General features: G+C 31.8%; 2 protein-coding genes across 3 annotated transcripts in view; both read left to right on the top strand.

The window, feature by feature from the left end:
- The window catches only part of LOC144845080 (beta-hexosaminidase subunit alpha-like), a 69,506-nt gene extending 68,694 nt beyond the window's left edge, over window positions 1–812 (top strand). The window contains exon 11 of the mRNA XM_078702221.1: window positions 436–812. Within this exon, the coding sequence (XP_078558347.1) occupies window positions 436–496 (61 nt within the window). The 3' untranslated portion in view covers window positions 497–812. The remainder of the gene's footprint in view (window positions 1–435) is intronic.
- A 1,376-nt stretch (window positions 813–2,188) lies between these two features.
- LOC144845059 (scavenger receptor cysteine-rich domain-containing protein DMBT1-like) overlaps window positions 2,189–12,143 on the top strand; it is a 30,990-nt gene continuing 21,035 nt past the window's right edge. The window contains exons 1-9 of one of the 2 annotated variants that reach the window (XM_078702189.1): window positions 2,189–2,385; window positions 2,712–2,795; window positions 4,920–5,133; window positions 6,630–6,814; window positions 7,117–7,287; window positions 7,423–7,841; window positions 9,000–9,135; window positions 9,522–9,659; window positions 11,816–11,854. In XM_078702189.1, coding sequence (XP_078558315.1) covers window positions 2,723–2,795; window positions 4,920–5,133; window positions 6,630–6,814; window positions 7,117–7,287; window positions 7,423–7,841; window positions 9,000–9,135; window positions 9,522–9,659; window positions 11,816–11,854 — 1,375 coding nt within the window. In that variant the 5' untranslated portion in view covers window positions 2,189–2,385; window positions 2,712–2,722. The remainder of the gene's footprint in view (window positions 2,386–2,711; window positions 2,796–4,919; window positions 5,134–6,629; window positions 6,815–7,116; window positions 7,288–7,422; window positions 7,842–8,999; window positions 9,136–9,521; window positions 9,660–11,815; window positions 11,855–12,143) is intronic. The other variant, XM_078702191.1, reaches the window with a different exon arrangement.

Here is a 12,143-nt window from a genome sequence, read left to right as displayed (position 1 = left end):
CATTAATTGCTCGAGCATAACGGAGTGTAACTAGCGCCATCACAGTACTATATTCTTTTACAATCAAAAAGATGTTATTTTGGTTCTTCTTTCCACGTTTTTCTTCTAGTTACGATTTACAACAAATGGTAAGCCATCAATTTATTGTATGTATTTCTATGGACTCGAAGAAAAACAATGTTCTTACAATGCAACCGAAATATTAGGCGTACGGTACAGAAGTGTATTTGAAGATATGAAAGGGACGTGCTTATATTCTATACCAGTACCCCAACCAGTTTTACCAATATCAAGGAAATACATATTCACTACTAGGCTAGTATTGCTTATTATTTACTTTCTAGTTATCCTTTCCACACTGTCTTTCATCTTGTTGTGCCATTTTTGCTGTTACGAAATGTGTGTATCACAGTGTTATATTATTATTTTTTTCAGATCCTTTAGACACAGACCTGTACAATGTCGACGCAAACTTTTCAACATGAAAATGGCATGACGCTTCCCAAGAAATGTTTCTTATGCATAACCAGATAGACTGCTGTACGACTTTTGTAAGTCCACCTTCACCACTTCTGGATCAAATCCAGAAACCATACAATATGTGAATGCAATATATTCAAATCTACCAATAAGGACTGTGTTGAGGAATTAGGCAAATGTATACCAACTTAATTAAAGTTGATGTTTGACAGGTAATGTTTATATGTTCAATAAAATAGATAGTTTCTATCTAAAATAGAAAAATGGGAGAAATAAAGTTCCTTTCTGATATTTTTAAGTTATTCACCGGTGGTGGTTCTTTGGATGTGATCAGAGGCTTTAAACTGGACTCCTCGTGCATTCTGATTATTCACCGGTGGTGGTTCTTTGAATGTGATCAGAGGCTTTAAACTGGACTCCTCGTGCATTCTGATCCGCCACTTGAGTGATCATATTCAAATCGGGTCCTGACGCAAACCAGGTTAATACATTGAGATTTTTTTTAACAAGTTATAAACAATCTTCGAGTTATTTCGAAATGATAACTGTTTGTTAAAGATTTGAACATTCCATATAAATTTAAGTGATGGATGTAATAAACATAAACTCTACAAAATTAGTTCAGTTTAAAAAAACAATTTGTTTTGTGTGATGAAAATGTCATGACGCTTCCCAAGAAATGTTTCTTATGCATAACCAGATAGACTGCTGTACGACTTTTGTAGGTCCACCTTCACCACTTCTGGATCAGTATTAAATTAAACATGCATACATCATTTGTCGTTAGTTTTTTGTACAAACTTGTACATAAAAATTACAAACCTTGATTGTAATGTTTACAGGACCTGTAATGGTGCCCTCTAGAGTTCTTTACGCAGTCAGGAATACATTTTAGATCTCCGGTTTGTCATGTCTACTTCAACAGGGAAGAAATATGTTTCTTTCCTGTTAAAAGACTATCTATGACACTACTGTACTTTGTATTACATAAGAGTATGTCTACTACCAATAGTAAGATTATGGAATGTTGTTTATGCCTCTAATAGTTAAAATGTTTTCTGGGGAAAACACACTCGCCATGAACGATTATTATGTCCACCATGAAATTATAATAATAATAATAATCAACATAAATATAAAATATCCTCTGTTGGTGTGTGATCATGATGTTTCAAAATATATAACAAATATCGGTAATCAATAAAAGTTCTTTGCTGTAATAGATATACTATTTTTTTTTTTTCATTTCGTTTCATTTATTTATTCGACATCATGTCCTGGGACCCCAAAAGCAACAGAGTCACCATAACATGAAATGTCTGGGACCCCAGAAGAACTTAACTACATAAAATTAAAATCAATATACAGTTCATAATACATTTAAAAATCATCATGATGATTATGATGATGACACGGGCCTCTCATCTCTTAATATTATTAATGAATGATCAATATTTAATCGTATTACAATGTTCCACGGATTATTTTAATTAGATAATTTTATGAACACAGTCATTTGAGTTTGACGTACACAAAATGTTTATTCTTACTAAATGAGGTAGCGTAATAATTTAATGAATGAACGGCTGTGGCTGTGACGTCATACAGACTCATTGATCTGATTGGCTATAGAATATAATGAACAAGCATTTTTTACTACGATTTACGCAAGCCGGACAACAAAATCATAACAAGTCGTTGTGTTTGTAAACATAGGCGTATATCGAGCTGCTGTTCGCTGATGAATATTATATAATTATATATTTCTAATATTCCGTATACTGTAATTGTTTTAAAAAAGAGACTGTAACTCAACCTTTCTGTGATTCATCGTTATCGGAAAAATTTGGTTTTCTCTGGTGTTTTGAGAGATTTTGTTTTCGTTATCCACTGCCATTTTACAAAGTAAGTGTCCATATTGAAATATTACAATTTTGTATTTATTGAAATTATTGAAATGATACAGTTATATAAATATTATCGGGAACAATATTATTTTATTGAATTATTACAGCATTGTACTAAACATGCACATGGATTTGGGCATGATGGCGCGAAAATATCTACAAATGGCGCGAAAAATAGGCCAATTATTATTATTAGTTTTAAATATTAAGTACATTATTTTAGTAATTTTACCTGAATAGGGGGTGTCCCAAAAGAAGTGTTATATTTTAAATATATTTTCAACGTAATTTTTAATTATAAATATTCTATCCGTTACTTTTTAGATCTGATCATCATGATCAAGTTTCGTTCCACGCCCTTGTGGGCGATATTGCTGATTTTAGCTTTCGTGTGCTCAGTCGCCAAAGGTACATATTTTTAACTTTATTTTAACGACCAATATTAACTTTTTGTTATTATTATTTAGACATTTAGGCATAATATTATTAATGCCCACTCGCACTGATTAAGGGCTAGTGTTGCCCGAAAGCTCTGTACATTTTTCTAGCTGTTTTATTTATCGTTTTGATTTAGATTTTTGCATATTTTATTTTGTATCTCCATTGAGATCCAGCCACTGATACCCACAGCAATGCCATTTTTTCTGTAATTTGCCTTTGGATTAATAATATTTATATTAACTTTTGGGCTTTTGTATTAAAATATATATATAAACATAATATAAACAAATCAGGCAAAGAACATTAATTCTAAACCGCCCGGTGATTTTAATTTGAATTGCGTTTTGAAAAGGAAAGGCTTATCCGATTTTAATTCCCTTATTATCATGCTTTCTTATACTTATACTACCGTATTATTATTATTGTTATTTTTTTCTCATACACTATTTCATCAGCCACTTCTCTCATTGGCTGAGTTAATCCACCAATCAATAGACAGCATGCTTTCATCTCGTTCACATGCCGTCTAATAACATGCCGCCTACGCAGTAAGAATAAACATACATTACAAGTATAGTAAAAAGGGAAAGCAAGGCATTTTGTAGTGTATAAGGAAACAAAACTAATTTATTATAGTAAAAACAAAAATAGTAAACACACAAATCTAATCATAACAATGATAGAAAGTAACAGTTATAATCTAGGGATTATAAGCAGCAATTCCGTCTAGTCGGGTAATGATAATAATATTCATTTTGCATTATAAAAGAATAAAGTATATGGCAGTAACTTTATTAATTATTAAGATTTTTTAGCACATATATTATAAAAATAGTTAATTACTTACTTGTTACTTGTTTGCATAGCTATCCCCATTATTGGGGACATTTCGCCATTATCATTGACATTATGTTGACATAGCACAACAATGAGAGACATTAATTTTGATGAGAAGGTCATGGAACACTAATTAAAACAACTAAAAACCTGGGACCTGTAACCCTAGGTAGGGACCCTGACGAAATAGATATAATGTTAATATTTGTCGTATTAGAAAAAATTAATAATTGTCACCTTATTTTGAAGAGAACAAATTTTCAACAAAATAAACATATTGCAACTAATTTATAGCTACATCTTCTAGGCCTACTCAATAGTTCGGAATAGGGTACGTTGGGTGCACTGTCACCCGACAATATACTCTTGAATTGCGACTGATTTATTTTTAAATCACGTTTTATTCAATAATCGAAATATGACCTTTTTAGAAATCGCAAATCAATATTGCATTGCATTTGGTCGTATCAAGTGACTGTGATTTGATATACAAACATACGGTCTGTTTAGGCTTACGATGATTTCGTCTGCGTAAATCGATTCGATGACGTCAGAATATTAACATATGGCCAACTCGTGAATAAATAGTCAATCAAAATAGTACATTAGTAAATAATAAGTATATATGTTTGCATTCATTTTGAATTTTTACAACAGCTATAAAATATACGAATACATTTTTGATCATTTGTTTTTAATAATTTTTGTTTAATAATGTTTATACAGGATATGTCCGGCTTTACTCAGTAGTTTATTGGATATTTCACTAGTAAACAATATATTATTTTCAAGATTTTCCAGGATAGTCCTCTTCCGGGGTCCGTTTATAATCTAAATTAATAATTTAAATATTATCTTAAAACATAAAGTAATATAAACAATAAAAAGATAAAATAAAATTAGTTACGTAAAAATGTATAGGCTTAGGTTTGAAAGTATTGATTTCATTCTAATAAATTTATTAAACTTTGTAAAATTGTTTGTGCATTTGTATTATTAAGTTATTACGTCGCCACTGAACAAAATATTATATATAAGAGAAGAGTGCGTATAGAGTTAGACTTAAAAATAGTCTAGTGGTGAATTATGGTCAGCATATTTAGCAGAATAAGTACTGGTTCGAGTCACTGGACTATCGTTTCGATTTTTTGCTGGGTACTTTAGCTTTACACTTTTTGTGTTAAAATTGTGTTGATAAAAACTACTTGATTATGTAAGATTTCTAACATCTTATGTTCCATATTTTATGTTTAGGTTTTTCGTTAAGCAAGCGTTCGGTGAGCCGTTCTGGATGTCAAAATTCCACGTACCTCTACATACAAGAATGCGTTCAGAAGTGTCCCGCCGGGTTTTTCCCAAATTCAAATAGTTTAACTTGCTTGCCGTGTACCTCTCCTTGCAAAACTTGTAGTGGAACTCCCACCAGATGTACAAGTTGCATTGAACCGAAATATTTAAATGGATACACGTAAGTAAAGTTTATTTTTATTATTTAAAACGCTCGAAGAGACACAGTGTATGAAATAAGGGAAACGCCCACAAGTTTAGTGGTTACGCACGTACGCACAAAAGCCGTAAACTATTATATAAAAGGTTCTAATCTGTGTCTTATTTGTCTGTTGTGACATTGAGGATTGATGAACTACCATCTATATTACAATTAGTCTAGGTTCTATACCGACTATTTTGGCACATATGGCGTTTCATACGTATAATACATTTTCAAACAAAAATATGGTGGTCTAACATAAAACATAACATAACATAAAAAAAGATAAATACAGATTTGGGGCAAGTCTATTACTACAACATATAAATAGATTTTCTTGTTTTCATTTGGTTCGTTGGATTATTGATCATTACGTGAAATGAGGTTGTTTTCAAAATAAACAAAGTACCATAGGAGTGTATACATCCATGGTACAACCAGGGAATAGAATTTAACTCTTCCCTGGTACAACCGTGGGACAGTTCCCTTTCTGTTGAAGTTGTTCTATTATAAAGAATAGCGGATGCGTGGCATTAGTGGTTAAATACACCCTTTCTATATGAATGAGCTTTTCACAAAAACTATTTGAAGGCTGATGCAATGGTATGCTCGATTGATCAGCAAACTAAACAAACCTTCGCATTTTGATGATAAATATTATTTCATTATTTACAGAACTTTTTTACGAATGTTTTTTTTAAATTAAGGGTTAGTTTTGTAAATGTAATTAACTTAATTAACTTAATATGCCAAATTGAATGTCACATTATTCAATTGAATCGAAAAAGAAAATACCTGAAAAACTGTAGACCTAATTTAGAAAAAGCTGGAAGCGAAGCCCATGTATTGAAATAATTAGTTTATTTTCCTGCGGAAATGAAAACTACAAAATGGTCTATTCAAAGTTTGATTTCATTCATCTTTAAGCCTCACTATTATAATATTTTTACGGGGTTAAAAACTTTTCATTTCCTGTTGAATTGGAAATGTAAAATAAGTATGAAGGTTTGCATGGCGAAATCAAATGTTGATATAAAGTTTGCGGTACACCACGTATATTAGTTCTGAAAAGAACTTTTGAGTTTCTCGACGTTTCGATCAATATGCTTTGATCGTCCTCAGGATTGAGAATTTCTTTTCAGAACTAATATACGTGGTGTACCGCAAACTTTATATCAACAAATGTAAATAATTAGAAACTTCTTTATCAACTTTTTCTTTAAAGATGTATTGTCCCCCTGAAAAAAACAATTATTGATTTTTTTTTGTTGAATATACCATTTTAATGTCAGATAATAGTTATTGCTGTATCCACTTTATAAGTGAAAACTTTATTTTTGTTTTTTTTTAAACTACAAAATAACCTATTCAAAGTCTAATTTACTTAATCTTCCTTTCTCATGTTTTTGGGGGACAATACATCTTTAAATTAAACATTTTATTATCCTAATACAATATTCTTTGTTTGTTTACAGTTGTGTAGACACATGCTTCCCGATGTTAGCCAAGGGACCGGCACGAAGCAGTGTGCGACTTGTAGGGGGGAAGAACAAATTTGAGGGAAGAGTCGAAATCCATCATGATGGACGATGGGGTACTGTTTGCGACGATGGATGGAGTATAGCAGATGCTAGTGTCGTGTGCAGAGAGTTACAACTAGGTATGGTAATATTCATGGTTACTTAATTAAATAAAGTCTTTATTAAATAATTAACACTATAATAGCGTATTGATCCTCAGCACGAAGAAGTTAATATACTGTTGAACAAATAGGCCTAAGTAATTCCTATGATTCCATTCCGTGAGGCAAACAATCAGTTGTCTTACGTACGCGAGATTCAACATCATCATCATCATCGTAATCAACATCATTATCATTGTAATCATCATCACATCATCTCTGCAGAATGCATTACGCATTTGTTATATTGATGGTAACCGTAATGACGTAATTTACTTTAGGTGAAGCTCTTGAGGCCGTGACTGCTTCCAATGTAGGCTTTGCCCAAGCGTCGTCTAGAACTCCAATTATGCTTGATAACGTAAATTGCAATGGTGATGAGAGTAAACTTGACTTTTGCGTACCAGCATCGTCATGGCAACTTCACAACTGTGGACACAATGAGGATGCAGGTAAAATTAATAAATTCAATATTTAAAATAAAATAAATGTACCGATAATGTACTATTATAATACCGTATCGTAGTTTTAAGTATAATCATAACATTGTATTCTGATCGTTATGTATATTCATGTTAATGTTATAGGTGTCCGATGTTCGGGTCCCGATCGTTCCCGATTATGTGTGTCATCATGTGGAGATGGATATTATCGTGTACCGAATAGTAACACGTGCCAACTGTGTTCCGAAGATTGCCGAACATGTTACAAAGAGGCGACGCATTGTTTAACTTGTTCGCATCCTAGCTTTCTTCAAGGTGACAAATGCGTAGAGATCTGCCCTACGGGTTACTATGGTAACATAAATAGCCGCACGTGCCAGCCATGTTCCGGTAATTGCCGAAATTGTGAAAATGGTAACAATGGTAATGTGTGTACGAGTTGTCACGATGGAATGTTTTTGAGCGACAGAAAGACTTGTATTGAGGTCTGCTCACCATACCTATCCAAGAACATGCCAATTCGACTCGTGGACGGTAATACACCATTTGAAGGACGTGTAGAGGTAGGCTAATACATATGATTATTTTTTATTATACTATTAGACATTAGTATTCATGCAGCGGCGTCAGTGTGTGGGAAGAAGAGAGTGAAAGTTTGTCGGGGAGGTGGGCGGTGGAGATATTAGGTCGTTTATGGTCGTACCAATACACAAAATTAATCATTGTCGTTCTCTCAACAAAAAGTAGGCCTATATCTAAAATTCATACATGAATGATACATTATTATGATAAATTATTAATAGTTAGGTCTTGTGAAGCCATTGACGGTAGCATTTAAATGTTAGGTTATATCTATAACTAATGTTGGTATAACGGTAAAGGTTTGTTTTAGGCCAGTGTATACAGGGTGTTAATAGCAATATGCGAATTAACAACTACTTTTTGTAAGACAAGGCTATAACAAACACATGAATTACGAAACTGGGGAGGTATACCTCCCTGATTGCAATTCTTTATAAATAGTGTTTGAATAGGTCGCATTTACCTATCACGATGCTTATTGTAGGCCACAGTTTTTTGTTAATTACCCTAACGAAGTATTAAGTATGTTGATCAGTTTCCGTTATCCGTAACTAACAAAAATCAAACATTAAATGTAAACGGTACGAAAACGCTCGTCACAAAAAAAAAGTAAACAATGTTTGACCTTTGTGTGAACTTTATTGTTTTGAATGATGCATTGTGGGTATTGACCTAGTTATCACACTGGTCTTGACCTACATTTTTGTGGGAGAAGACGGTGGTGGTGTGTGTGATGGGACCTACAAAAGGGTACATTTATTTGACATAATTCAACTAATATAAAGCAATCACTAATATAAGTTAGTTGTTGAAAACTATGTAGCTCACTGCTTAACTTCCGTTACTTTTGATTGTCATCAGTCAGGAACAGGTTTTGTTGGCTAGGCCCAAACTAAGCCTATTACTACTAGGCCTAGCCTAGAGAGTAACTAGGGGTTCCAGCCACTCTCCTCGCTGTCTGAGTAGGCCTCTCTAGCTATACTAGTCTGATCTATGACCTACTTATTGTCCGCATTTTTGGTTGCATGTTAAATATAGAGCTATTACCCTATTCACCATGACATATCCACTACAGATAGCAATAACATTGTTAATTTCTACATACTATTATAACTATAATTTATTTTACTTGATGGCAGGTTTTTATTAATGGGGAATGGGGAACAGTCTGCGATGATATGTGGGACATTTCAGATGCGGAAGTTGTATGTCAACAATTGGGATATGGCCATGCCCTAGGTGCTATTCGTTCTCCTGGATTTGGACCAGGAAGAGGTAATGAATATTCCGTACTAGGCATAAAAATTGATAATACAAACATTTTAGTAATAAATCAGCTTCGGTAGTGTAATGTTTTAGATTTGAATATCATTTCAAACAGTTATAAAGTGATACACTTGATTTTATATTGATATTGATTGATCACTTTATTTCAGAATAAAAATTCCATATACAACAAACAATACAAAACAGAAAATCACACTAAAATAGGATTTTATCCTATTTAGTGAAGAGATTGTAGTTGAAGATTGTAACAGATAGTTCATACACCGATTACAAGATCATTTTCACTATTCCAAACTCTTATTCTAAAACCATAGACGCATATTATGTTTATTATACAGTATTATTTATATTACAAACTATTATTTATATTGTAGGAAAAATCCATCTCGATGATGTAAATTGTGTTGGAAATGAGCTTGAAATTATAAATTGTGTTCAGAATAACTGGGCAGACAACAACTGCAATCATCATGAAGACGCAGGCGTCCGATGTTCTGGTACGAAGTCAATTGGTGAGTTCACAATACTGTTAAATTCATTTTCAATTAATATATTAATTATATTAATATTTATTATATTAATATATATACCATGATTTTAATTTATTTTATACACATGGGTTGATGTGATATGTCACAGGACCATGACACCTAATTTTGACATGTTCATGGTACACAATTATTTTCATTAATATATTGTATTAATATTATACCATGATTTAATTTATTATATACACATGGGTTGATGTGATATGTCACATGTTCATGGTACACACTTATTTTCTTCATTTGTGTTTCCAATGTAAATTCATAGTAAACCCTCGAACCATGTACCAATTTTTTCCCATTCAATGTTTTATATGTTTTTTTTTCTGGTTTCTGATTTAAAACACAATCCACTATACATGAATTGCACTATCTGTATGTTATTATTCCAATATCTTTCCAATATGTTATCTTTATTTTAATCCGTCAAGGGGAAATTTAAAAAGGAGTTGGATTACATCAGCGTACAATAATACATTCATGGTTTTAGAATAGAAATAATTATTTCGTCTGCCTGTCAAAATATCAGCTGACCTGTGGGTTCAGTTGGAAGGGTACCCACTCTAAATAAAATTGAATCAATAAATAGGTAAATACAGTTATAAAGGATGCCTACACATAATGCATATTTTTTATGAAAATAGGCATTACTGTATTTCCTTATCTACAAAATTCCCACCATTATAGAAGGGAAGAATGATTTGATTTGATTTGAATTTATTCGGAAGTACACAAATATACATTACAAATGGTAAGCAAGAACAATTAAAACATACGGTAGTCTTCCATGGATAACCCAAAAAGCCAGTAAATATCATTCCAGCTTATTTCCATTGGGGTCCATTATATACATACAAACAATAAAATATTAAACCAGTAAAACAATAAAACATAGCATATAAAAGCATACTGTATAAAATTGATTATTAAAATAATATTACAAGTCATTTTACTCTTCCCTGATTATAGAATACAATTGAACTGCGTTATTCTGCATACCTATCATTTAGTATACAGTGGAACATTCCATTATTGTTTTGTTTACACGTATTTATTGACAATCCATGCATTCAGTATCATAACATGACTGAGCAATTTATTTCACGTTGAATACAGTAGTATTAGTTTCATTCATAAAAGTGACTGGATTGAATTTCATTACATTAGTGTGTACACTTAATACATATATTTTTTAACTTAGTGAGATATTTTTAATAGTAGATAGATATTTTTAATATTAGAACGTTTTTAAATTGAAGTTTAACAGTTTTTTTATATTCATTTTATGTACTTATCAACATAACATAAATTCTCCAATTGATTAAAGATGTATTTTCCCCAAAAAACCTGAAAAATAAAAATTAATACAAGACTTAGGCTATTTTGCAGTTTTAATAAAGTTATTTACTTCTGTAGGAAAAAATCAACAGAAATAATTATTTTACTTATAAAAAGACAAAAGAAACAGTTAGTTTTGACCAAAAACCATTTTAGATTATCTGTTTTAGCAATAATAGTGATGAGATAGAGTATCAACATGATCTTCTTTTTTCTCAAACAGACACGTTTGATATTTCTCATAGGTGGTTTGCATTATGTGGGATTTGTGGCTTTCCTTTTACCATTCAATACAGATAGCACCTGGCACAATATTCCAACTCAATTTGTTCATGATAACAATTTGCTTTTAAGATACGTCCCCTGAAAAAAATTTTTTTTTTAATATGGCATTTTAGTGTCACATAATTGACTGGAAGTCAACAGGTTTTTGGTTGAATTTAACCGTTTATTTTGTCTTTTTATAAGTGAAAACATTTTTTTTTTCTACGGAAGTGATTAACTTTATTAAAGCTGTAAAATGAACTATTATTGGGAAACAATACATCTAAAGCTTTGTATACACTATCAAACTAGTTTTACAAAAAAAGTTACATTAAAATATTAAGAATTAATTTAAATCAATTAGAAAATTAAATATTTCATAGTCCTATGATCAAAGGTTTAATTAATCTTGATACTGATAGATTTAAGATAATTATTATATCTCCACACACAAGTCACAATATTCTTCTTCCTAACCCTCTTTATTCTCTACCCCTCTCTGCATGTTTATTTGGAATTAGTTACAAAATGGGGAACGGTGGCTCGTCCTTCTAATATTGGTAAGTACTCGCGTCTATGTCCACCAAAAGTATATTTTTGCATGACTTGCACAATCATTTCATCAAGAGAATTAGCTCATTGCTTTTATACTGCAAGTAAATCTTTTTGAATCAGATTTTAAGTATACAGTGCTAACCACAGTGGTAAAATAGTGTAGCCTAAAGATGATAAAGATAAAAACACAAATGATAGGATTATGCCAACCACTGTACTACGTTTTAGTTGCTATCCTGTTGAAGAATGGGTTCATTTGTACAGTACCTGCACCCAGATGACTCTCAATATTAT

Source organism: Antedon bifida, chromosome 6 (assembly GCF_963402885.1).
Source record: "Antedon bifida chromosome 6, ecAntBifi1.1, whole genome shotgun sequence".
NCBI lineage: Eukaryota > Metazoa > Echinodermata > Crinoidea > Comatulida > Antedonidae > Antedon > Antedon bifida.
The sequence above is the reverse complement of the archived record's forward strand: the minus strand, read 5'-3'. Positions and strand labels throughout refer to the sequence as shown.